At 42.2% G+C, this 27,935-nt stretch overlaps 1 protein-coding gene across 1 annotated transcript in view; it reads left to right on the forward strand.

The window, feature by feature from the left end:
• Ryr2 (ryanodine receptor 2) overlaps positions 1 to 27,935 on the forward strand; it is a 437,587-nt gene that overhangs the window by 226,369 nt on the left and 183,283 nt on the right. The window contains exons 31-39 of the mRNA XM_048800411.1: positions 10,600 to 10,808; positions 11,582 to 11,931; positions 12,626 to 12,740; positions 13,647 to 13,807; positions 14,238 to 14,267; positions 15,558 to 15,717; positions 16,040 to 16,126; positions 19,341 to 19,567; positions 27,115 to 27,910. Coding sequence (XP_048656368.1) covers positions 10,600 to 10,808; positions 11,582 to 11,931; positions 12,626 to 12,740; positions 13,647 to 13,807; positions 14,238 to 14,267; positions 15,558 to 15,717; positions 16,040 to 16,126; positions 19,341 to 19,567; positions 27,115 to 27,910 — 2,135 coding nt within the window. The remainder of the gene's footprint in view (positions 1 to 10,599; positions 10,809 to 11,581; positions 11,932 to 12,625; positions 12,741 to 13,646; positions 13,808 to 14,237; positions 14,268 to 15,557; positions 15,718 to 16,039; positions 16,127 to 19,340; positions 19,568 to 27,114; positions 27,911 to 27,935) is intronic.

Here is a 27,935-nt window from a genome sequence, read left to right on the forward strand (position 1 = left end):
ATACATGGCCTTGGGCAAATAATCCCTCTGTTCTCATTTCCTAAAAATAAAACTAGTAATTGGAGATAATCTCTTTATGCCTCTTAAGTTCTAAAGAGCCCAGAAATCTAAGGCAAATGTTTTTGTACATATATTTATTTTACCTACCCTCTTACATTCTTGCTTCAAATTTGTCACCCTTTTAATTAGCAGGGGGTCCCTAGGCACATTATTTAACATCTTAGTTGTTTTCTCATCTAAAAAAATTAGGTCAATATTAAATAATATATGGGAAAGTGTTTATACATAACCTGGCACATAGTAAACCATAAGTAAGTTTGACCTTTTGCTTCTCTTCTGATTAAAACACATTCAGGTTTTTATTTAATAAAATATTGGCCAGTTTTACCTGCTTTTTTTTTTAACAACAATAACCAAAAAACAAAACAAATTGTTCCTTTTAGTAGAATGTATTTTGACATATTATACATACATGGAGTATAACTTCCCATTCTTGTGGTTGTACATGATGTGGAATTATAGTGGTCATGTATGAACCAGTTTCCTATATGAACATAGGAAAGCTCTATTCAATTCATTCTACTGTCTTTCCTATTCTCATCCTCCTCCCTTTCCTTTATTCCCCTTTGTCTGATCCAATGAACTTTTATTCTTCCCTCTCCACCACCCCATTTACAGTTTGTTAACATTCACATATCAGAGAGAACATTCAGCCTTTGATTTTTTGGAATTGTCTTATTTCACTTAGCATGATAGTCTCCAACTTCATCCTTTTACCAGCAAATTCCATAATTTTATTCTTCTTTATGGCTGAGTAATATACTTTTGTATATATGTATCACATTTTCTTTATCCATTCATCTGTTGAAGGGCACCTAGAGTGATTCCATAGCTTAGCTATTGTGAATTGACCTGCTGTAAATGTTGATCTGTCCATGTCACTATAGTATGCTGATTTTAACCTGGAGCAGGGGATGGCAGACTAAGACCAAGGGCCAAATCCAGGCTATCACTTGCTTTTGGAAACAAAGTTTTACTGGAGCACAGCCATGTTCATTTGTTTACATACTGTCATGGTTGCTTTTGCAATAGAACACCTGGCCCTCTTCAGACTGTGAGCCTCTTTTGGCTGGGATCTCAGTGTTAGCCACCTTGTTTAGTTCCAGTAATATATTCTATTTAAGATTTTATTTACTTAAGCATTTATTTATTTATTTTACATTCTGTGTTCTATTTCTTCCTCTTTTATTTTTCATTATTCCTAGTTTCTGGTATATGGTAACTACTCAATATGTTCTTATCAAATAAAGAACTGAATGGTCGCAAGTTTCTTAATTCATATTAACAAATTGTCATACTTAAGCCTGCTTCTAGTTTCATGTGACAAGCAGCGTTTCTGATGCTGGACTCACCACACTCTGGTGCTGAGTGTCAGGGCTTGAGGAGGGTGTCGTCTGGGTCATTTTACATCCGCACCACGTTTCTTTGTGGGAACCATGTAGTTATGTCCTGTTTAACTACATAAAGCATTTTAATGAATTTGTCACTTGTCTTTAATATATGTTCATTGAGGAAGGTCTGTTACACTCAGGGACACAAAAAAGAGTACAAAAAATGTTAAGAATCCTACCACTCAGAAACTTAGGAAAACACCAAAGGGATTTTTATCATCTAAAAATAAGCCATATTATATGTTTCTGTAAATAATACTCACTGTAAATATTTTCTTATATGTTAATGAATCTTTGAAGACTGAATTGTAAACACAGCTAGAGTGACATAAATCTTTGTGCATATCACTAGTCACTGAGTTTTTAGAAAATGAAAGTATTGTAAGAGTACAGAAGTGTTCAGATGTGAGGATAGCAGACACCCAAAGGTCTGCCGTGCAGATATTTACAGCTGTCCCATAACCACACTTACTGACTAGGAGTTCCTTCTGTAGATAACAAGGATCAGAAGTAGGCATTGACAGAGAGGAGGCATTTCCACATTGGTGTCCCCTGGGTTATGCCAGATGGCATGGTTGGATTTGCTGGTCCGTGCTCATGGAGTTCAAGTTGTCTGCATCTACTGTAGTTATCCAGTCCCTTTCTCTGTGCCTGGGGCATGCTTATGTGAAGCGACTTTCCTGATCCCAGTCACGTGCTGGCACAGCTGCAGACACAGCTGCTGCCTCTTCCGCTCTAACTAGCTCACACTTCCTGCGATGCAGCTGGGCACATTGCTTCCTCCTGATTGGTGCCCCCGTTATGTGGTCATCTCTTTGAGCACATATTGATGGAAACAAACCTGGTAAAGTCTTTGTGAATCACTGGGCAGAGTTTCCATCATCTCTGTTGGGGGTGAGGGATTGCTTTCACTGTTACTAATTTGAACAAGAGCAGAAATGTAGATTGTAATGGTAGAACAAACTTTAATTCTTGTCAATGCTGTTGGTTTTATTCTTAGGAGACACAAATTTTTGATCTACAAGTTTAAAGTATCTAATCTGAATTACACTAGCTATAATTTTCTGAAGTCTAAATTAGATTTAAATAAATAAGTTGGATGATCTAATTTGAAGACTCTGTTTCAAATGTACTTTGTTATGCTATTTGAACATCCATGTAAAACATTTTGGAAAGAAATAAAGAGTACATAAAATAGCCCTCAAAAATATCATCTTGATTTGGACCAGGAAGATGGCGGCGAGGGGAGTGCATTACCCCCGTGTGCTGCTTCACTGTGTGGGAGTATGACAAGTCAGGACGGCTAAAGGATATCTTGTTAGGAATTTCCAGCAATAGTGGGGTGCTCCGGAACCTGGAGGAAGGATTTCCATCGCACGAGGATCGGCTACGGGGACTCAAACGCGAGAGGTTTGTCGCACGGAGGGTAACTGCTTATTCAGCAAATCGCCCCGCGGCGAAAGTCTGCAGTGTGCGCTGGGATAGAGACGCAGGGTTACAGCGCTGCAGTTTCTGCCAGCCGCGCAAGCACCGTACTCAGGGCTGAATTCTGGGTTCCAGACGGGGGAAGGAAGCGGTCCTTCTCGGTTCTACACACCGGTCAGTCCACAGAGGAGGCCAGCAGCCACCATCTTGGTAAACTGACGTCACGTCCCCTGTTTTCGACTGACCGCAACTCATTCAGCCATAGATCAGGTAATTCCAGGCTACAATTCGCCTGTGGCTTGCAAACAGATTGCTAGGGTTCTGCGCCTGGGTGCTTCTAAGAACCTGAGCCTATCGGAGCGAACGCCGAGCGCGGGGCGCCCGAGTTCCGGCTCCCGGAACCGCCCCGCGGAGGCTGCTTCATGAACCCTGCTCCTATCAGAGCATACAACAAGCACTAAGCAGCCGAACTCCGGCTCCCGGAACTGAGCCCGCGGGGACTGCTTCTTGGAGCTTACACTTATAGGAGCTTACACCGAGCACGGAGCGGCCGAGTTCCGGCTCCCGGAACTTCCCTGGGTCGGGGCTGGGAGCCCGCGGAAACTGCTTCTCGGTAGGGGTCCTGCCGAGGGCCGGACAGGACTCACCCGTTGCTTTGGTTGCCCGGCAAAGGGAACGAAAGGCTGACATTCGCATACGATATCAACATGGCAGAGATCTGATGTCAGCAGAAAGCGGCGGAGGAGAGAACTCCATCAATACCAGCGGTGACATAAGCAGTTGGTCTCCTGGTAGGGGGGGTGAGGCACAGTCACCTGAGCCTCCTCAATTTGTCGTTGAGCCAGAGGGGAGAAGCCGGGCCGCCGCCAGCGCCCGGAGCAGGCCCAGCGGCTCGCCAGCGTGGTGACCGCGTGACCCCAATTGGAGAGGGGGCGGAGCGGAGCCGCCACTCGCACCCGCAAGGTGGGCAGACCCGCGACCCAGTGGTACATGGGCGTGGTAGGAGGGGCAGGGCAGAGCCGCCGTTCGCGCTTGCAAGGTAAACAGACCTGTGACAGCCGGGCGGGTCAGGCCCAGTGGCCTGCCAGTGTGGTACACATGTCACCCCAACTGGAGTAGGGGCAGAGCAGATCCTTCTCCCACGCCCGGATCAGGCCCTGCCGGTGTGGTGGTCACGTGACCCCAATTGGAGTGGGGGCGGAGCGGAACCGCCACCCGTGCCCGCAGGGTGAGCAGACCAGTGATCAAACTGCAGATCAGACCCAGGGGTCCGCAGGCGTGGTAGGAGGGGCAGGGCAGATCCGCCGCCCGCGCCTCCAAGGTAGGCAGACCTACAACAGACCGGCGGATCAGGCCCAGGAGCCTGCCGGCGTGGTACAAACACCACCCTAATTGGAGTAGTGGCAGAGCAGAGTCGCCGCCCGTGCCAGGAACAGGCCCAGCGTCCTGCAGGCGGGGTAGTCACGACACCCCATTTGGAGTAGGGGCAGAGCAGAGCCTCCACCCGTGCCCGAAAGGTGGGCAGATCTGCGACCGACCAGCGGGACAGGCCCAGTGGCCTGCCGGTACGACAGACACGTCACCCCATTTGGAGTAGGGGCAGAGTAGAGCCGCCGCCCGCGCCTGCAGGGTAGGCAAACCTGCAACCGACTGGCGGATCAGAACCGGTGGCCTGCCGGCGTGGTACACTCCTCACCCCAATTGGAGTAGGGGCAGAACAGAGCCGCCGCCAGCTCCCAGAACAGGCCCAGTGACCTGCCGGCGTGGTAGCCACGACACCCCAATTGGAATAAGGAGAGAGCAGAGCCGCCGCCCGCACCTGCAGGAAAGATACGCAAGCAGTATGAAAAGACAAGGAAAGAAAGGACCACAAGCAATGCAGGTCAACGCAACTTTAGAAGAGGTAACAGCTGCAGCAGATGGAATGTCAGATAAAGAATTCAGGATATACATGCTTCAGATGATCTGGAGTATCAAGGAAGACATTAAACAGCAAAATCAGACAATGAAAGATCACTTCGACAATGAATTACGCAAACAAATCCAGGAAGCAAAGGATCAACTATACAGGGAGATAGAGGTTATAAAAAACAAACAAACAGAAATCCTAGAAATGCAGGAAGCAATAAACCAACTTAAAAACTCAATGGAGAATACTACCAGCAGAGTAGAACACTTAGAAGATAGAACATCAGACAATGAAGACAAAGTATTTCAACTGGAAAAGAACATAGACAGCTCAGCAAGACTGTTAAGAAACCATGAGCAGAACATCCAAGAAATATGGGATAACATTAAGAGACCAAACTTAAGAGTCATTGGGATACAGGAAGGTACAGAGCTCCAAACCAAAGGAATGAGCAGTCTATTCAATGAAATAATACGAGAAAACTTCCCAGACTTGAAGAATGAGACAGAATCCCAAATCCTAGAAGCCTACAGGACGCCGAATGTGCAAAATCATAAGAGATCCACACCTAGACACATTATAATGAAGATGCCCAACATACAGAATAAGGAGAGAATTTTAAAAGCTACAAGAGAAAGGAAGCAGATTACATTTAGGGGTAAGCCAATCAGGATAACAGCTGATCTTTCAACACAGACTCTGAAAGCTAGAAGATCCTGGAATAACATATTTCAAACACTGAAAGAAAATGGGTTCCAACCAAGAATTGTGTATCCAGCGAAATTAAGCTTCAGGATGGAAGATGAAATTAAAACCTTCCACGATAAACAAAAGTTTAAAGAATTCGCAGCTAGAAAACCATCTCTTCAAAACATCCTCGCCAAAGCATTACAGGAAGAGGAAATGGAAAATAACAATGAAAACCAACAGTGGGAGGTAGGACAGTAAAGGGGGGGGAAATAATCAAAGAGGAAAACAAACCATGTTTAGTAACAGAAATAAACAAATATGGCTGGAAGAACAACCCATATCTCAATAATAACCCTAAATGTTAATGGCTTAAACTCACCAATTAAGAGACACAGGCTAGTAGAATGGATCACAAAACAAGACCCAACAATATGCTGCCTACAGGAGACGCATTTGATAGGAAAAGACATACATAGGCTGAAGGTGAAAGGTTGGGAAAAATCATATCACTCATATGGACTTCGGAAACAAGCAGGAGTGTCCATACTCATATCAAATAAAATAGATTTCAAGCCAAAGTTAATCAAAAGGGATAAAGAGGGACACTACATACTGCTTAAGGGAACCATACACCAACAAGACATAACAATCATAAATATTTATGCCCCAAACAATGGTGCAGCTATGTTCGTCAAACAAACTCTTCTCAAGTTCAAGAGTCTAATAGACCACCATACCATAATCATGGGAGACTTCAACACACCTCTCTCGCCACTGGACAGATCTTCCAAACAAAAGTTGAATAAGGAAACTATAGAACTCAATAACACTATTAATAACCTAGACCTAATTGACATATATAGAGTATACCACCCAACATCAAGCAGTTACACTTTTTTCTCAGCAGCACATGGATCCTTCTCAAAAATAGATCATATATTATGTCACAGGGCAACTCTTAGACAATATAAAGGAGTAGAGATAATACCATGCATCTTATCTGATCATAATGGAATGAAACTGAAAATCAACGATAAAAGAAGGAAGGAAAAAGCATACATCACTTGGAGAATGAACAATAGGTTACTGAATGATCAATGGGTTATAGAAGACATCAAGGAGGAAATTAAAAAATTCTTAGAGATAAATGAAAACACAGACACAACATATCGGAATCTATGGGACACATTGAAAGCAGTTCTAAGAGGAAAATTCATTGCTTGGAGTTCATTCCTTAAAAAAAGAAAAAACCAACAAATAAATGATCTCATACTTCATCTCAAAATCCTTGAAAAAGAAGAGCAAAACAACAGCAAAAGAAGTAGAAGGCAAGAAATAATTAAAATCAGAGCTGAAATTAATGAAATCGAAACAAAAGAAACAATTGAAAAAATTGACAAAACTAAAAGTTGGTTCTTTGAAAAAATAAACAAAATCGACAGACCCTTAGCGATGCTAGCGAAGAGAAGAAGAGAGAGAACTCAAATTACTAGCATACGGGATGAAAAAGGCAATATCACAACAGACACTTCAGAAATACAGAAGATAATCAAAAACTATTTTGAATCCTTATACTCCAATAAATTAGAAGATAGTGAAGGCATAGATAAATTTCTTAAGTCATATGATCTGCCCAGATTGAGTCAGGAGGATATAGACAACCTAAACAGACCAATATCAATTGAGGAAATAGAAGAAACCATCAAAAGACTACCAACTAAGAAAAGCCCAGGACCGGATGGGTATACAGCAGAGTTTTACAAAACCTTTAAAGAGGAACTAATACCAATACTTTTCAAGCTACTTCAGGAAATAGAAAAAGAGGGAGAACTTCCAAATTCATTCTACGAGGCCAACATCACCCTGATACCTAAACCAGACAAAGACACTTCAAAGAAAGAAAACTACAGACCAATATCTCTAATGAACCTAGATGCAAAAATCCTCAATAAAATTCTGGCGAATCGGATACAAAAACATATCAAAAAAATTGTACACCATGATCAAGTAGGATTCATCCCTGGGATGCAAGGCTGGTTCAATATACGGAAATCAATAAATGTTATTCACCACATCAATAGACTTAAAAATAAGAACCATATGATCATCTCGATAGATGCGGAAAAAGCATTCGACAAAGTACAGCATCCCTTTATGTTCAAAACTCTAGAAAAACTAGGGATAACAGGAACATACCTCAATATTGTAAAAGCAATCTATGCTAAGCCTCAGGCTAGCATCATTCTGAATGGAGAAAAACTGAAGGCATTCCCTCTAAAATCTGGAACAAGACAGGGATGCCCTCTCTCTCCACTTCTGTTCAACATAGTTCTCGAAACACTGGCCAGAGCAATTAGACAGACGAAAGAAATTAAAGGCATCAAAATAGGAAAAGAAGAACTTAAATTATCACTATTTGCAGATGATATGATTCTATACCTAGCAGACCCAAAAGGCTCTACAAAGAAACTATTAGAGCTAATAAATGAATTCAGCAAAGTGGCAGGATATAAAATCAACACGCATAAATCAAAGGCATTCCTGTATATCAGCGACAAATCCTCTGAAATGGAAATGAGGACAACCACTCCATTCACAATATCTTCAAAAAAAATAAAATACTTGGGAATCAACCTAACAAAAGAGGTGAAAGACTTATACAATGAAAACTACAGAACCCTAAAGAGAGAAATAGAAGAAGATCTTAGAAGATGGAAAAATATACCCTGTTCATGGATAGGCAGAACTAACATCATCAAAATGGCGATATTACCAAAAGTTCTCTATAGGTTTAATGCAATGCCAATCAAAATCCCAACGGCATTTCTTGTAGAAATAGAGAAAGCAATCATGAAATTCATATGGAAAAATAAAAGACCCAGAATAGCAAAAACAATGCTAAGCAGGAAGTGTGAATCAGGCGGTATAGCGATACCAGACTTCAAACTATACTACAGAGCAATAGTAACAAAAACAGCATGGTACTGGTACCAAAACAGGCGGGTGGACCAATGGTACAGAATAGAGGACACAGAAACCAATCCACAAAACTACAACTATCTTATATTTGATAAAGGGGCTAAAAGCATGCAATGGAGGAAGGATAGCATCTTCAACAAATGGTGCTGGGAAAACTGGAAATCCATATGCAACAAAATGAAACTGAATCCCTTTCTCTCGCCATGCACAAAAGTTAATTCAAAATGGATCAAGGAGCTTGATATCAAATCAGAGACACGCCGTCTGATAGAAGAAAAAGTTGGCTACGATCTACATACTGTGGGGTCGGGCTCCAAATTCCTCAATAGGACACCCATAGCACAAAAGTTAATAACTAGAATCAACAAATGGGACTTACTCAAACTAAAAAGTTTTTTCTCAGCAAAAGAAACAATAAGAGAGGTAAATAGGGAGCCTACACCCTGGGAACAAATCTTTACTCCTCACACTTCAGATAGAGCCCTAATATCCAGAGTATACAAAGAACTCAAAAAATTAGACAATAAGAGAACAAACAACCCAATCAACAAATGGGCCAAGGACCTGAACAGACACTTCTCAGAGGAGGACATACAGTCAATCAACAAGTACATGAAAAAATGCTCACCATCTCTAGCTGTCAGAGAAATGCAAATCAAAACCACCCTAAGATACCATCTCACTCCAGTAAGATTGGCAGCCATTATGAAGTCAAACAACAACAAGTGCTGGCGAGGATGTGGGGAAAAGGGTACACTTGTACATTGCTGGTGGGACTGCAAATTGGTGCAGCCAATTTGGAAAGCAGTATGGAGATTTCTTGGAAAGCTGGGAATGGAGCCACCATTTGACCCAGCTATTCCCCTTCTTGGTCTATTCCCTAAAGACCTAAAAAGAGCATGCTACAGGGACACTGCTACATCGATGTTCATAGCAGCACAATTCACAATAGCAAGACTGTGGAACCAACCTAGATGCCCTTCAATAGACGAATGGATAAAAAAAATGTGGCATTTATACACAATGGAGTATTACTCTGCATTAAAAAATGACAAAATCATAGAATTTACAGGGAAATGGATGGCATTAGAGCAGATTATGCTAAGTGAAGCTAGCCAATCCCTAAAAAACAAATGCCAAATGTCTTCTTTGATATAAGGAGAGTAACTAAGAACAGAGTAGGGACGAAGAGCAGGAGAAGAAGATTAACATTTAACAGGGATGAGAGGTGGGAGGGAAAGGGAGAGAGAAGGGAAATTGCATGGTAATGGAAGGAGACCCTCAGGGTTATACAGTGGAGGGGGTAGAGAGAGAGGAGGGGAGGGGAGGGGAGAGGTGGGGAGGGGGGAGGGTGGAGGATGGGAAAGGCAGCGGAGCACAACAGACACTAGTATGGCAATTTGTAAATCAATGGATGTGTAACTGATGTGATTCTGCAATCTGTGTATGGGGTGAGGGTGGGAGTTCATAACCCACTTGAATCAAAGTGTGGAATATGATATGTCAAGAAATTTGTAATGTTTTGAACAACCCACAATAAAAAAAATTAAAAAAAAAAAATCATCTTATATCCTTGTCAAAAATTATCATATCTCCCCCTTGACAGTTGATCCCAAAGAACCCAAACAATTAGCAGAGTTGATAGTTACCCTTTTCATTGAGTAGTGAAAGGATTCGCACTCTCTGCCACGCAGTAGATCAGCTGGTGTGATGTGTGGTTGGTTTGCCCATTGGTCATTGCTGCTGTGTGTCATAGGGATCCCAGATAGCCATCAGTGGATGGAAATACCCTTCTTTGAGTAAGGTGTGATGAGGTCTATGGTGTGACTGTGTCCTGTGTTTGGACATGTCATGTTCCATAGCCAGACAGAGGAGCAAGACAACAGGACCCACATCCTCCTCAGCCTTGAGTCCTTTCTCACTTGCCTGCAGAGAGTGATCTGCACTGTTGAGCCAGGAGGCTGCTGGGTGTGGACCTGCTTTTGCAATTGGATGCTCTAGGACTTCATGTCAGATTTCTCTGTATCACACTGTTGTTTTCTCCATAGGGTGGCGGCAGAGCTAGGAGTCCTGAGCAGTCTGTCAATTCTGTACCAACAAGATTTCCTACTAAGAAGACTGAAGATTTTATTTTTTTCCCCCCAGGATTCATCCCAGTGTGTAGCCTTGGGGTGGCTCAAGTGGGCAGGATGAACTTCGGAAAGGATGTCAGCACCTTGAAGTACTTCACCATTTGTGGCTTACAAGAGGGCTACGAACCATTTGCTGTTAATACAAACAGGGACATTACCATGTGGCTGAGCAAGAGGCTTCCTCAGTTTCTCCAGGTTCCATCAAACCATGAACATATTGAGGTTTGCTTTTTCTTTATGAATCAGACCATTTCTAAAAACCAAGAATAGAACTATCTTTACATATAACCATTCCTGCTCAGAAAATTATTGTAATTGACATAAAATGGTGACACTGGTATGTTTCATAGTAGTGGATCTAAGCAGTGGTTTAGCCTCTCATGTTGGATACTTGGCCAGTACCTTATTAGGCTGATGAATGATGCCTATATTCTATATGTAGGGAGTTTCGGGCCAGATCTGAGTGAGCACCTCATGCCATGAATTTCCCAAGCCATCTTTAGAGTTAGAAATGGGACTCAGAGAGAGCAATGACTCTTGTATCTGCAAGGAGTTGGTTCCGGGATCCCTTCAGTTACCCAAATCTGCAGATGCTCAAGTCCTTTTGATAAAACAGCCTAGTATTTATGTGAACCTATGCACATCCTTCCACATAGATGAAATTATCTCTGAGTTGCTTCTAATATCTGATAGTGTGTAAGTAGTTGTCATGCTATGTTGTTCAGAGAATGACAACAACAAAAATGGCCTAACTATACTCAATACAGTTGCAGTTTTTTCTGCATATTTTCCATCATCCGTGGGACCTCCAGATAGTCAGGGTGGACTGTGCTTCCACAGTGTAGTGTCCTGTGTTCCCTCATCTCTTACTAAATGTGCCACATGTGGGTTGTACTGTGGATTCTCAAAACATGATACGTGTTAGTCCTTTTTGGGATCAGGAAATGATACTGGATGGTGGGGGGAGTAGAACGTGAACTACTTCTTCTTCATAGGTAACCAGAATAGATGGCACCATAGACAGCTCCCCGTGTCTCAAGGTCACTCAGAAGTCCTTTGGCTCCCAGAACAGCAGCACCGACATCATGTTTTACCGCTTAAGCATGCCCATCGAGTGTGCCGAGGTCTTCTCCAAGACTGTGGCCGGGGGGCTCCCGGGTGCTGGCCTCTTTGGGCCCAAGAATGACTTGGAGGACTATGATGATTCTGACTTTGAGGTTCTGATGAAGACAGCTCATGGCCATCTGGTTTCTGACCGGGGTGACAAAGATAAAGAAGCTACAAAGCCGGAGTTTAATAACCACAAGGACTACGCTCAGGAGAAGCCCTCTCGTCTGAAACAGAGGTGGTTAGCAGACGCGATAGGACTCTAAGCACGCAGTTATGCTGTGGGGAGAATTATAACAAAGGGCAAAGGGTTTTTGCACCCCAGTCTTGTTTACTTTTGTGGGGTCATTCCTGGTTGTAGGGGTCTGCACTGGGCATTAAAGGGCACTGAGGAGCACCCGTGAAGATGCCAGTATTAATTTGTTCCTCCTCCTCCTCTTGTTGAGAAAGATTTTTGCAGGAGTAGATAAATCAACCCAGTGTTCTGTCTGTTACAGCAGATATAATCTATTCCAAGAGTTACTTTTTGAGATGTCTGTTTTTACATTCTTGCTTGAAACTTAGACTGTTCTCTCTAAATAGTTTTTTCAATGGCCAGAAAGATGAGTTGTTTTAGCATCCTTTCCTGGGTCTAAATCAGGGTTTTTCCACCTCAGTCTTGTTTACTTTTGTGGGGGCATTCCTGGTTGTAGGGGTTGTTTACTTTTGTGGGTAATTCCTGGGCATTAAAGGGCAGTGAGGAGCACCCGTGAAGATGCCAGTAGCACTCCATCCTCCATTAACCACAACCAAGAGTATCTCCACATAGTCCCCAAAGCCCCCGAGGAGCACAACTGCCCTGGTTGAGGACCACGCAGTGGGTCATAGGCTCGCATTTGAGGTAGGCAGAGCATTTTATTGTTCTTTATTCCTGATTCTCTCCTATCTTTCAGATTTTTGCTTAGAAGAACAAAGCCAGATTACAGCACCAGCCACTCCGCAAGGCTGACGGAAGATGTCCTTGCTGATGACAGGGACGACTATGACTTCCTGATGCAGACTTCCACGGTAGGAGATGGCAGCCACTGTCGCTGACTCTGCGTCTTGGCTCCTGTGCTTCGACTCAGTGTGTCCAGCAACATGCTTTAATGATTTGCTTGTATTTTTAGATATATTTCAGGGAAGGAAAATTTGAAAAAAAAACATTTATATGTTGTGATGTATGTTATGCAATAAGAGAGCTATTTTAGGGAAAAAGTCCTTAATGACACCCAAAATTCAGATTTTGCTGTCCTGTTTCTTGATGAAATTTCAATTTGCCACTTGACTTTTCTAAGTGCATATAGTTTCTTTCATCTTAGATCATTTGTCCTGCTTTGTGAGAGCTCAGGTTTTGCTCTCTGCCACTTTAAATTTTCAAAAGTACTCTCCCCAAATTTCCAGACAGGAAAACCTCCCTGTCTGTTGTAGGGTTCCCACATTTGAGTTTGATGTTCACATGTTAGATCTGAACTGCTTCAGAGTGATTGTAAGGTGTCAGAATATACTTATCAGAGATAGGGGTGGCCTGGCTTCCACAAGGAGGCATAGGTGAGTGTTATTGCATAGGCAGATGGATGCTGCCGTTGCATACATATTCCATCTATACGTACACATAGGTGTTTATGTACATGTGCAGACACGCATGCATATTTGGGAGTGTGTAGAAACCTCCACTCATTCAGCATGTTTGCTCAGATAGTCTCTTTTCTCTTTTCCATTACTTCTGAGTTAATTCTGGATCTCTGGTATAAAACATTTCTGACTTGTCAGTGTCCGTCTTTCATGCTTAAAACATTTTAATCTGCCCAACTGACTTTAAACAAAGAAGTATGTTCTCGGATATTATAAAGAGTCAAGCAGCTGCTATCAGTGCGAATCAAAGTACAGTTGCTCTGCTTGGCTGTCCAACACCTGGTCTTGCTGTCTCAACAGTACTATTACTCAGTGAGAATCTTTCCCGGACAAGAACCTGCTAACGTCTGGGTGGGCTGGATCACGTCGGATTTCCACCAGTATGATACAGGCTTTGACTTGGACAGAGTTCGCACAGTGACAGTCACTCTAGGAGATGAAAAAGGAAAAGTGCATGAAAGGTTGGTTTTCCTCAGTTTTTTTTTTTTTTTAAAACATAAATGACATCTGAAAAAAAAATTGGTAAACCTAGATATTTTTTTTTCTTGGATTTTGTGCCCAGGATATATCTATAGGAACAGTATTAATGCCCATGTCCTTTTTGTTACTTCTATAAACCAACAAGGAATCTACTCTATTAAAAGCAAAGAGCGTCCATAAGAATGGGCAATACCTCTGTGTTCCTCAGGCAGCAGCACTCATTAACCGGGGTTGTCAGGACTTAGCCTTTGTTTTAGACGCCAGAGGGTGACCGTGAGGTATTTGTGTCTGATAAGCATCTTGGGAAGTAGCTGTGTGGTGGGAAGAGCTGTGGCAGCAGCGTGGGTTGGTAGTTGAGGCCAGGTGGGTGTGTTTGAACTCAGACTGAGGAGCAGTGGGTTCTTTCCTCAGCTTTGCCTTTGACTCGCTGTGTGGCTTTGGGTAAGTCAGTTACACTTTCTGTGCCATTCTTTTTCATTTGTAAAACAAACCAAACTCAAACCAAACCTTCAAAAAAGTGAAGAAGGCTATCTTCCTTGCAGAATAAGACAAGAGAAGATCTGACCATTCGCTTCTCCCCTTTGTGCCCATGCATCCTCTCTGATCTGCTGTGACAGGTCTCAGCTGAGTCCTCCATAGCGTTGCTTTCCTTCTACACCTGCGCCATCCTTCTTGGTGACTGGGAAACTTGCTGTCCTACCTTCAGGTTGTCACATGTGAAGTGACTGAGCACTCGAGATGGGGGCCGAGCAAAAAATCCCAGATGAGGAGTATTTTGTATCCAGAGGGGACCCCAAACCCCACGTCTCCAGGAGTATTTTTGGCGGTGAATTTGATTTTAAGAGATGGCAACAATGTAAAGAAACAGCTGGATGGGTGCACTGACAGAGGATCTTGGTGTAGGGAACAGAGGACAGGGAAGGGTCGTTGAATCCTAAGTACTGAGTGCAAAGGGACGCAGCCTGAATTTGATTGTACAAAACTGGCCTCATCCCAGCCTGTGTGTTCTCCCCTCCTGCTTGCCTGCCTTGGCTAGTCTCGCTACTGTGCTCATCTACAGCCGGAGGAGGAGCGGAGATGAAGCTCAGGCACTGAACTTTGTACCATCTCCAATAAAGGTTTTGGTGGAGGTCAAAATCAGGTGGAGTTTTGCTGTTAACATCTCTCTGATTTTGTGCATAATTCTAGTTAACTTCGTCTCTCATAACAGATCACCAGGAATTATCCATAAAGGGGCATAATTTTGCCAAATTTTAAAGATTTTTGAATCACAATTGCTCATGCAGAATTTGCCTAAGGGCTTTGATGGTGTTTAGAAATGAATGTTTCTCATCTCAAAATGAGCAGTTTAAAGAAATGAGATGAAAATTACAAATTTTGATGATGATTAAATAGTTGAGCTTTTTTGAACCTCAGAAAAAGGTCCAGTTTGGTTTGAGTTTTCAGAGAGAAGGTGCAGGTCAGTTCTTATTTGGTTCAAACTCGTTGACTTGTCTCCATTAGGTGTGGAATTTAGAGGCGTGTCAGCCCTGGCTCAGAACAGTCCACCGCAGTCAATGGAGTTTTGCTCAGAATCACAGAATCCGGCCCATTCTGCACCTCTCCCATTACAGCATGAGCTTGTTGCTTGCGCCGCATAATTTAGGTTTAGTTTGCAAGATGTACATGCTTTCTCTTATATCTGCAATCAGACAAAGATAAAAATGTTCTCTCTTCTTTTTTGCAATCCAGTATCAAACGTAGCAACTGTTATATGGTGTGTGCAGGCGAGAGCATGAGCCCGGGGCAAGGACGCAACAACAACGGGCTAGAGATCGGCTGCGTGGTAGACGCTGCCACAGGGCTGCTCACGTTCATTGCCAACGGCAAGGAGCTGAGCACATACTATCAGGTACGTGATCTGCGATGGCCTCATGCTTGAGGTAGGAAGAGGTGTTCTCACAGTAAAGAGAAACACATTGTGAGATCAAAAGACATATTAGAAATTAAGAGAAAATGGAAACAAATGGATTAATCATGTGTGCTTACTTCTGTTGAATATTAACAATGCCCAAGCCATTCATTCCTCTAAAAATATTCAGGCATAATGAAGTACTCCCACTAATTATTGAGAGAAGATACTCACAGGAGAGAGGAGAATTCCCTTGTTAGGAAGAAGATGCCTTCTGTCTTCTTTCTTTCTTAATCACACTCTATCCATGTGTTTGTTGAAGGTGGAGCCAAGCACAAAGCTGTTTCCTGCAGTGTTCGCACAAGCTACGAGCCCCAATGTGTTCCAGTTTGAACTGGGAAGAATTAAGGTAAGGGAGGCTGTTCCCTAGTATTGCATTTGTTTCATTTCTGTGGGGTCTAACATGTACTTCAGATGAATTCACTGTATTGTCAGTGCTGATGTGGATCAGACCAGTCACTCTCTGAAGCAAAGATAGCCATGTTTGTAACATAATTCAAAGGAGCTTCTCTTTGATTATCTTAAATATATTATTCAATAACACTAGATTTAGATACAAGAAAAGTGCCCAATTCCAGATGATACATTGATCACTGGACTCACTGGTAGGTTCATTTACAGAGGTGGATACTTCAAGTGGGGCTGCTTAAAATGGTGGCATAAGCCCAGTCCTCTGGAAATGTGGCTGGAAGCACAGCTAAGCTGGTCCGTCAGAAGGAAGAGGTGACCTGCTGGTTGACCACCAACTGCTAATTTAATTGGTGCTCTGGATTATGTTGGCCAGGAGAGGGCTTTCTTAGGGAGAGAATGTATGTAAGAGTAGAAGGGTTGAAAGTTAGGAGTCAGTGTGACTATAACCGGGAATACCTTCTGGAAGTGGCTGGACATTGCTGACCAATCCAGATTGAAAGGCCTTGAAGGCCATGCTAAGACCCTGGCACCTCGTAGAGGAGCAGTTATTGGAGATTTGAGTGTAATGAGACTTGTTTTGGAAAGCGAGTTAGTAGTACCATGGAGCGGGGATCTGGCAGCAGCAGGTAGGTGTTGATGATTATAGTTGATGAGACTTGGGAAAGTCAAGTGGGGAGGAAGTGATAAATCAACTGTTTTATAGGAGAAATTGATGGGATTGACAAATTGGAATTGATAGGATTTGTCAATTGGAATGACGTACTAGAATCAGGATTTGTTTAAATTTTTTTAGTTTGGACACTTTATGGATACTGATGCTACACATAGAAAAGCTTATTTAAATTCACAAAAAGAAGTTGAAATTAATTTTGCAGTTGTAAAATAGAGGTGTCAAGTACACATTGGGGTGAATACAGTATAGTTTTTCCAGTCCTGCTCAATGACATGGGACGTTCTTAAACTATGAGCACATTCTCTGCCTCTCTAAAATAGGGCTCATGGTATCTGTTTTATAGGGTATTAAAAGTCTTAAACTGAGGCTGATACATAGCATTTTCTCAATAAATTTTTATAAAATACATATGCGTAATACAAATGTAAACACACGTGTATACAGTTGTGCCCCAAAGAAGAGAGCTAGGCTGGAGATTGAGCTTTTAGTCATATTAAGTCAGGTGGAATTCATCTTTGCAAGTAAGTGAATTCCCTGAGGGTGAATATAGAGAGAGAGAAGGTGACTGGGTAGAGAAACTGGTGGTACCAACCAAGTGGCTGAAGACACACAGCCGGGAGTGCAGGAAGAGAAGTAAAGGAAGCAGCTCATCGAAGCCGTGCGAAGAGAGGGTTTTCAGAATTGGAGTGGCCACAATCTCACATACCAGATGCCACAGCAAGGTAGACTAAAGGAATCCGTAGCTTTTATTGAACCAGACAGGCTCTAGTGACCTCTCCAGAAGAACTTCAGGGACGTGATGGGAGAAGCTTGTGTTACATTGAATTCAAGATCAAAGGTGAAAGGAAGGAGCAGCAAGTTGTTACCTGTTATAATTATGGAAAATTTGTCAAACAGTGGCCATTTCTGAGGACTCTGATTGGTATTTTGAGTTGTCCATTTGGTATTTCCATCTGGATTTCTAGTTGACATCTTCAGCTGACCATGTCCTCATTGAACTGAGGATCAATGTTCCCCCCACCCTGCCTGACCTTCCCTCTTCCCCATGTTGGGTAATAACAAATTCAGTTGCTCAGGCCTCCAAACCCGGAGTCATCCTGGACTTCCCTCTTGTATTTCTGCATCCCAGCTCCAGCCCAGGCAGATCCTCTACCTGCTGATTTCCCCCACCCTTCCTTCTGCTGGTTACCTTTTCTGACCTCTGTGAAGTCATATCTCATCCAGTTGACTCCGGTTGTATCTAGATGGGTTTCTAAATCACCTTTGCCCATATTCTTTTTTTTATTGCTCTTTTTTTATTATTAGTTGTTCAAAACCTTACAAAGCTCTTGACATATCATATTTCATACATTTGATTTAAGTGGGTTATGAACTCCCATTTTTATCCCGTATACAGATTGCAGAATCACATTGGTTACTTTGCCCATATTCTTGCCATGCAACTGAATGACTCTCACTGCTTAAAAACACAAGTCAGGTCAGATCAGTGCACTGCCAAGAGCCCTGGAAGCCCTGGTTCCTTGAGAATGAAACCTGGCTGTGGAGTCCCTGAAGAGACCTGACGTACATTGCCTCTCTGACTTCCTTTCCTGTGCCCTAGCACACTGGCCCCAAAGCTCCTCCTCATACTTCCTCTGCAAGTTCTTTGCCCTGCATATTTCCTCTGCATGGAAATTTCTGCCTCGTATATCCACATGTTCCTTCTCTGTTGGTTTATAATTGCTGACTTATGTTCTGATTTCTCTATTCTGGTTTGCTGCCCACCCCCATGCCATGATATCTCTTCTAACATACTACTTAGTTTATTGTTGATTTTGTTTATTTTATATCTCCAACAAGAAAAATGGAAGCTGGGCCTGGGCATGTATCTCAGTGGTCGAACACTCCCTGAGCTAATGCAAGGCCCTAGGTTTGACTCCACTGCCTCAAGATAAAAAACAAAAATAAAAAGCTGTATGAGGGCAGAGTTTTTATTTATTATGTTCGTTGGAATGTTCTCAGTACCCAAAACAGGTCCTGGATTTTTTTTCTCATTTGTAGAAGGAGATAGGAAAGGACTTTAAAGACAAGGCACCTCAAGCATGTGGTAGGAGCTCTCTAGAGAGGAATAGGTGGAAGGTCCTGCAGAGATGAGAGGTCGATATTTGCGTGTAGTCTCAGAAGAGGAAAGCAGGGATGTGTCAGGATCTAAGTGGAAAAATGATCTTTGAGCAAAGGCAAGACCTTTCTTTCCCTAAGTTTGGCCAAAGCTGCATTTTTTGGAGGTAGATGCGAAATAAATTCTTGTTTAATACCAAATTAATTCCATTTTCTTGGTTGATAGCTGGATTTATCTGTTGGACTGCCACTGGTATATAGTATCAGAGGGAGTGGGTTAAGGTAGAGAGTGTGATGAGGGACAGAGGGTGATAGGCCATTGCTTTTGCAGCTCTAAGGGATATTTTGTAAATTCACCCCTCTCTGCTTCCCCATCCCCTAGAACGTGATGCCTCTCTCTGCGGGATTATTCAAGAGTGAGCACAAGAACCCTGTGCCCCAGTGCCCACCGCGTCTCCATGTGCAGTTCCTGTCACATGTCCTGTGGAGCAGGATGCCCAACCAGTTTTTGAAGGTGGACGTCTCACGGATAAGCGAGCGCCAAGGCTGGCTGGTGCAGTGTCTGGATCCTCTGCAGTTCATGTCTCTCCACATCCCCGAGGAGAACAGGTCAGCCCTGCACATCCTTCACTGTCCTATTGGGAGGCTGTAATCAGACTTGGGCCCAGGGTTCAGAGGTGGCTCCAGGGAACAGACTGAGGTTTGAACAGTCTGGTTGGCATTGAAATCATGATTCTGTATGTTTCAGGTTTTAATCTGTTTCCTGCTCACTTTGTTATATATAAAAAATGATACTTGAGTTGCAAATGCAACTGGTAGTGTCCGGCTCTGTCCTTCCCTCTTCTTTTACCTTGAGACAACATAGCAGTATTGTCATCTGCATTTCAGACAGTGCACGTGCAGTGTGACTCAGGACTTAGCAGAGTGATGAGATCAGAGTTGTGAGAGATTGAAGGTGGAATCAGGAATCACTTAGTTCAGCTCTTTAGTTTATAGATGTGAAGAGCTGAGGCCGAGAGTCCTTGATGAAAGAAAGGTGTGACAGTGTTGTGAGCCCTTTCAGAATGATTTGTGTGTGTTCTAGACAGGATTAGTAATGACAAGGCATGATAAAAACCCAAACGTAGCTTCACCATGATTTTCAGTTTTTCCATATGACTGTGAGTTAATTGTAGAGATTTCACTTTAGCAGCCATATTATTAATAAGGATCTAAATCTATGCTTTTAACCAAGATTCCTGGGAAAGCTGCGAATGGAATCACCATTTGACCCAGCTATTCCCCTTCTTGGACTATTCCCTGAAGACCTTAAAAGAGCGTACTACAGGGATACTGCTACATCGATGTTCATAGCAGCACATCCACTTTTTTACATACTGCCATACTAGTGTCTGTTGTATTCTGATGCCTTTCCTATCCTCTACTATCCACCCTTCCCTCCCTTCCCCTCCCATCTTCTCTCCCTACCCCATCTACTGTAATTCATTTCTCCCCCTTGTTTTTTTCCATTTCCCCTCACTTCCTCTTATATGTAATTTTGTAAAACAATGAGGGTCTCCTTCCATTTCCATGCAATATCCCTTCTCTCTCCCTTTCCCTCCCACCTGTCGTCCCTATTTAATGTTAATCTTCTTCTCATGCTCTTCCTCCCTACTCTGTTCTTAGTTGCTCTCCTTATATCAAAGAAGACATTTGGCATTTGTTTTTTAGGGATTGGCTAGCTTCACTTAGCATAATCTGCTCTAATGCCATCCATTTCCCTGCAAATTCCATGATTTTGTCATTTTTTAATGCAGAGTAATACTCCATTGTGTATAAATGCCACATTTTTTTTTATCCATTCATCTATTGAAGGGCATCTAGGATGGTTCCACAGTCTTGCTATTGTGAATTGTGCTGCTATGAAAATTGATGTAGCAGTGTCCCTGTAGTATGCTCTTTTTATATCTTTAGGGAATAGTCCGAGAAGGGGAATGGCTGGGTCAAATGGTGGTTCCATTCCCAGCTTTCCAAGGAATCTCCATACTGCTTTCCAAATTGGCCGCACCAATTTGCAGTCCCACCAGCAATGTACAAGTGTACCCTTTTCCCCACATCCTCGTCAGCACTTGTTGTTGTTTGACTTCATAATGGCTGCCAATCTTAATGGAGTGAGATGGTATCTTAGGGTGGTTTTGATTTGCATTTCTCTGACTGCTAGAAATGGTGAGCATTTTTTCATGTACTTGTTGATTGATTGTATATCTTCCTCTGAGAAGTGTCTGTTCAGGTCCTTGGCCCATTTGTTGATTGGGTTATTTGTTATCTTATTGCTTAATTTCTTGAGTTCTTTGTATACTCTGGATATTAGGGCTCTATCTGAAGTATGAGGAGTAAAGATTTGTTCCCAGGATGTAGGCTCCCTATTTACCTCTCTTATTGTTTCTCTTGCTGAGAAAAAACTTTTTAGTTTGAGTAAGTCCCATTTGTTGATTCTAGTTATTAACTCTTGTGCTATGGGTGTCCTATTGAGGAATTTGGAGCCCGACCCCACAGTATGTAGATTGGAGCCAACTTTTTCTTCTATCAGACGCCATGTCTCTGATTTGATATCAAGCTCCTTGATCCATTTTGAGTTAACTTTTGTGCATGGCGAGAGAAAGGGATTCAGTTTCATTTTGTTGCATATGGATTTCCAGTTTTCCCAACACCATTTGTTGAAAATGCTATCCTTCTTCCATTGCATGCTTTTAGCCCCTTTATCAAATATAAGATAGTTGTAATTTTGTGGATGGGTCTCTGTGTCCTCTATTCTGTACCATTGGTCCACCCACCTGTTTTGGTACCAGTACCATGCTGTTTTTGTTACTATTGCTCTGTAGTATAGTTTGAAGTCTGGTATCGCTATAACGCCAGTTTCACACTTCCTGCTTAGAGTTGTTTTTGCTATTCTAGGTATTTTGTTTTTCCATATGAACTTCATGATTGCTTTATCTATTTCTATAAGAAATGCCGTTGGGATTTTGATTGGCATTGCATTGAACCTATAGAGAACTTTTGGTAATATCGCCATTTTGATGATGTTAGTTCTGCCTATCCATGAACAGGGTGTATTTTTCCATCTTCTAAGATCTTCTTCTATTTCTCTCTTTAGGGTTCTGTAGTTTCATTGTATAAGTCTTTCACCTCTTTTGTTAGGTTGATCCCCAAGTATTTTATTTTTTTTTGAGGATATTGTGAATGGAGTGGTTGTCCTCATTTCCATTTCAGAAGATTTGTCGCTGATATACAGGAATGCCTTGGATTTATGCGTGTTAATTTTATATCCTGCCACTTTGATGAATTCATTTATTAGCTCTAATAGTTTCTTTGTAGACCATTTTGGGTCTGCTAGGTATAGAATCATATCATCTGCAAATAGTGATAATTTAAGTTCTTCTTTTCCTATTTTGATGCCTTTAATTTCTTTCGTCTGTCTAATTGCTCTGGCCAGTGTTTCGAGAACTATGTTGAACAGAAGTGGAGAGAGAGGGCATCCCTGTCTTGTTCCAGATTTTAGAGGGAATGCCTTCAGTTTTTCTCCATTCAGAATGATGCTAGCCTGAGGCTTAGCATAGATTGCTTTTACAATATTGAGGTATGTTCCTGTTATCCCTAGTTTTTCTAGAGTTTTGAACATAAAGGGATGCTGTACTTTGTCGAATGCTTTTTCCGCATCTATCGAGATGATCATATGGTTCTTATTTTTAAGTCTATTGATGTGGTGAATAACATTTATTGATTTCCGTATATTGAACCAGCCTTGCATCCCAGGGATGAATCCTACTTGATCATGGTGCACAATTTTTTTGATATGTTTTTGTATCCGATTCGCCAGAATTTTATTGAGGATTTTTGCATCTAGGTTCATTAGAGATATTGGTCTGTAGTTTTCTTTCTTTGAAGTGTCTTTGTCTGGTTTAGGTATCAGGGTGATGTTGGCCTCATAGAATGAATTTGGAAGTTCTCCCTCCTTTTCTATTTCCTGAAGTAGCTTGAAAAGTATTGGTATTAGTTCTTCTTTAAAGGTTTTGTAAAATTCTGCTGTATACCCATCCGGTCCTGGGCTTTTCTTAGTTGGTAGTCTTTTGATGGTTTCTTCTATTTCCTCAATTGATATTGGTCTGTTTAGGTTGTCTATATCCTCCTGACTCAATCTGGGCAGATCATATGACTTAAGAAATTTATCTATGCCTTCACTATCTTCTAATTTATTGGAGTATAAGGATTCAAAATAGTTTTTGATTATCTTCTGTATTTCTGAAGTGTCTGTTGTGATATTGCCTTTTTCATCCCGTATGCTAGTAATTTGAGTTCTCTCTCTTCTTCTCTTCGCTAGCATGGCTAAGGGTCTGTCGATTTTGTTTATTTTTTCAAAGAACCAACTTTTAGTTTTGTCAATTTTTTCAATTGTTTCTTTTGTTTCGATTTCATTAATTTCAGCTCTGATTTTAATTATTTCTTGCCTTCTACTTCTTTTGCTGTTGTTTTGCTCTTCTTTTTCTAGGATTTTGAGATGAAGTATGAGATCATTTATTTGTTGGTTTTTTCTTTTTTTAAGGAATGAACTCCAAGCAATGAATTTTCCTCTTAGAACTGCTTTCAATGTGTCCCATAGATTCCGATATGTTGTGTCTGTGTTTTCATTTATCTCTAAGAATTTTTTAATTTCCTCCTTGATGTCTTCTATAACCCATTGATCATTCAGTAACCTATTGTTCATTCTCCAAGTGATGTATGCTTTTTCCTTCCTTCTTTTATCGTTGATTTTCAGTTTCATTCCATTATGATCAGATAAGATGCATGGTATTATCTCTACTCCTTTATATTGTCTAAGAGTTGCCCTGTGACATAATATATGATCTATTTTTGAGAAGGATCCATGTGCTGCTGAGAAAAAAGTGTAACTGCTTGATGTTGGGTGGTATACTCTATATATGTCAATTAGGTCTAGGTTATTAATAGTGTTATTGAGTTCTATAGTTTCCTTATTCAACTTTTGTTTGGAAGATCTGTCCAGTGGCGAGAGAGGTGTGTTGAAGTCTCCCATGATTATGGTATGGTGGTCTATTAGACTCTTGAACTTGAGAAGAGTTTGTTTGACGAACATAGCTGCACCATTGTTTGGGGCATAAATATTTATGATTGTTATGTCTTGTTGGTGTATGGTTCCCTTAAGCAGTATGTAGTGTCCCTCTTTATCCCTTTTGATTAACTTTGGCTTGAAATCTATTTTATTTGATATGAGTATGGACACTCCTGCTTGTTTCCGAAGTCCATATGAGTGATATGATTTTTCCCAACCTTTCACCTTCAGCCTATGTATGTCTTTTCCTATCAAATGCGTCTCCTGTAGGCAGCATATTGTTGGGTCTTGTTTTGTGATCCATTCTACTAGCCTGTGTCTCTTAATTGGTGAGTTTAAGCCATTAACATTTAGGGTTATTATTGAGATATGGGTTGTTCTTCCAGCCATATTTGTTTATTTCTGTTACTAAACATGGTTTGTTTTCCTCTTTGATTATTTCCCCCCCCTTTACTGTCCTACCTCCCACTGTTGGTTTTCATTGTTATTTTCCATTTCCTCTTCCTGTAATGTTTTGCCGAGGATGTTTTGAAGAGATGGTTTTCTAGCTGCAAATTCTTTTAACTTTTGTTTATCGTGGAAGGTTTTAATTTCATCTTCCATCCTGAAGCTTAATTTCGCTGGATACACAATTCTTGGTTGGAACCCATTTTCTTTCAGTGTTTGAAATATGTTATTCCAGGATCTTCTAGCTTTCAGAGTCTGTGTTGAAAGATCAGCTGTTATCCTGATTGGCTTACCCCTAAATGTAATCTGCTTCCTTTCTCTTGTAGCTTTTAAAATTCTCTCCTTATTCTGTATGTTGGGCATCTTCATTATAATGTGTCTAGGTGTGGATCTCTTATGATTTTGCACATTCGGCGTCCTGTAGGCTTCTAGGATTTGGGATTCTGTCTCATTCTTCAAGTCTGGGAAGTTTTCTCGTATTATTTCATTGAACAGATTGCTCATTCCTTTGGTTTGGACCTCTATACCTTCCTGTATCCCAATGACTCTTAAGTTTGGTCTCTTTATGTTATCCCATATTTCTTGGATGTTCTGCTCATGGTTTCTTAACAGTCTCGCTGAGCTGTCTATGTTCTTTTCAAGTTGAAATACTTTGTCTTCATTGTCTGATGTTCTATCTTCTAAGTGTTCTATTCTGCTGGTAGTATTCTCATTTGAGTTTTTAAGTTGGTTTATTGCTTCCTGCATTTCTAGGATTTCTGTTTGTTTGTTTTTTATAACCTCTATCTCCCTGTATAGTTGATCTTTTGTTTCTTGGGTCTGTTTATGTAATTCATTGTCGAAGTGATCTTTCATTGTCTGATTTTGCTGTCTAATGTCTTCCTTGAGACTGCAGATCATCTGAAGCATGTATATCCTGAATTCTTTATCTGACATTCCATCTGCTTGCAGATATTACCTCTTCTAAAGTTGCGTTGACCTGCATTGCTTGTGGTCCTTTCTTTATATACGTTCATATATTGTTTCTATCAAGGATCTTGAGAGAAATTATTAGACTCAGCTGTGCTCCAAGGGAGGACCTGGAGTGCAGCTGTGCTGGGTTGATGTGATGAACAGATCTGTGTTTTGACCATTGGCCAGTCTGAGCTCTAGGACAGTCCTCTGGGGACTTTAAGAGCCAGCCAGCACCTGGGCTACTATAATTCTTGGTGGGTTGGGGGAGCTTGATCAATTTTTCTTTCCTAAGAACTATGTACTAGCTGTGGGTCCCAGAATTTTGTGGTTTTCTGGTAGCTTAGGTGTCCCATGGAGCAAGTTGTCATTTGATTTTGGTTTTTAATCATGAAGCCTCTGGTTTTAAGAGTCAGGAAGTGGATCCGGAATTGCACCATGAAGCCACTGAAGGCTTTCAACTGAACTCCTATGACTTGAAATGCAGAGGTAGTGTCAGCAGGCATGGCCAGGATGATGGAGCCCCTTAACACAGGGACAAAGCTCAGGCAGATCTTCCTTTAACACGTGCTGTGTCCTTTAGCATCTGCTGTGTGCCAGGAATATCTAAGGTACTAGAGAAATAGTCAACAGCATACACGCGTTCCTGATTTCAGGGAGAGAAGTACTCAGAACACTCTGCTAGATGAATGAAATTCCTTTGATTATATCACATTTCTATACTTTTTTTAAAGAAATATATTTTTTAGTTGTAGGTGGACACAATACCTTTATTTATTTATCTTTATGTGGTGCTGAGGATTGAACCCAGTGCCTCATACACGCTAGGCGAGTGCTCTACCACTGAGCCACAACCCCTGCCTCTCAAATTTCTACTCTTAATGCTGCAGTATCACCCATGAATAATCTATGTAATTAAGTAGCTTTGAACACATCACCACATCTAAGGAAGCTACATGTTCTGAAAGGAGTAGCCTAGCCATAAGCTTTAGTGGAAGCACAGTGACCTGGATTAAGAGCTCAGTGTGAACTCTCACTCCAGTAGAAGTTGGAAGTGCCCTCTTGTTTTGCCAAGTAGAAAACTCCATGCATAGTGCTTGTTTCATGAGTTACACAGACCTGGGTGGAAACATGGGCAGCTGAGAAGACGTGTGGGTCTGTGAGGGATGCCTGTGGGGGTAGTTCATGCCAGTGGAATTAGCATGCCGTCCACCTACATCTGACTGGTCAGGCTGACAGCCTAATGGTAGTGCTGAGAGGAGGGCAGCATGGTCCAGGCAAAACTTTCTGGCTTCTTGTGCCAGGTTAGCCTTTTGGAAAAGGAGATTCAGGATTTCCCAGAGAGTGTTTAGATTCTGAAAAGGGCAGGTTCCAGGTGTAGGTTGAAACTCACATGCCTAGAAGAGGTGCCCTGGATGTTGTGGAGGACAGGGAAGATCTTAGATGAAGTAGCATTTGGCAGTTTTCAGTGTCAAATTCTGGGTGGAAGAAAACTTAGAGAAGTGATTTTTAAAAGCCTATTATGCAGCCACTAAACATGCCACAGAAAATTAAAAGAAAATGGCGTCTATTCCCATCCTCTTTGATTTTCCTAATGGCTCTCTTTCAGTGGCCCATTCCTAATGGTGCTATCCCTCCTCTCACCCTGCCTCAGGTCTGTGGACATACTGGAGCTGACAGAGCAGGAGGAGCTGCTGAAATTTCACTACCACACTCTGCGGCTGTACTCTGCTGTCTGTGCTCTTGGCAACCACCGGGTGGCCCACGCCCTGTGCAGCCACGTGGACGAGCCTCAGCTACTCTACGCCATAGAGAACAAGTACATGCCCGGGTTGCTGCGCGCTGGCTACTATGACCTGCTGATCGACATTCACCTGAGCTCCTATGCCACGGCCAGGCTCATGATGAACAACGAGTTCATCGTCCCCATGACTGAGGAGACAAAGAGCATCACTCTCTTCCCCGACGAGAACAAGAAGCACGGCCTCCCTGGGATTGGCCTCAGCACTTCCCTCCGGCCCCGGATGCAGTTCTCCTCCCCAAGTTTTGTGAGCATTAGTAATGAATTTTACCAGTACAGTCCAGAGTTCCCACTGGACATCCTGAAGGCCAAAACCATACAGATGCTGACGGAAGCGGTTAAAGAGGGCAGCCTGCATGCTCGGGACCCGGTTGGGGGGACCACTGAATTCCTCTTTGTGCCTCTCATCAAGCTGTTCTACACCCTGCTGATCATGGGCGTCTTCCACAATGAGGACCTGAAGCACATCTTGCAGCTGATTGAGCCCAGTGTGTTCAAAGAAGCTGTCACGCCAGAGGAGGAGGGCCACACCTTGGAGAAAGAGCTCAGTGCAGAAGACTCAAAGCTGGAGGGAGCAGGCGATGAAGGGGGCAAGAGACCCCAGGAAGGCCTGCTCCAAATGAAGCTGCCTGAGCCTGTCAAACTGCAGGTAATCAGAAGAAAGACTCCCATCA

The sequence above is a fragment of the Marmota marmota genome, unplaced genomic scaffold (genome assembly GCF_001458135.2).
Source record: "Marmota marmota marmota unplaced genomic scaffold, marMar, whole genome shotgun sequence".
NCBI lineage: Eukaryota > Metazoa > Chordata > Mammalia > Rodentia > Sciuridae > Marmota > Marmota marmota.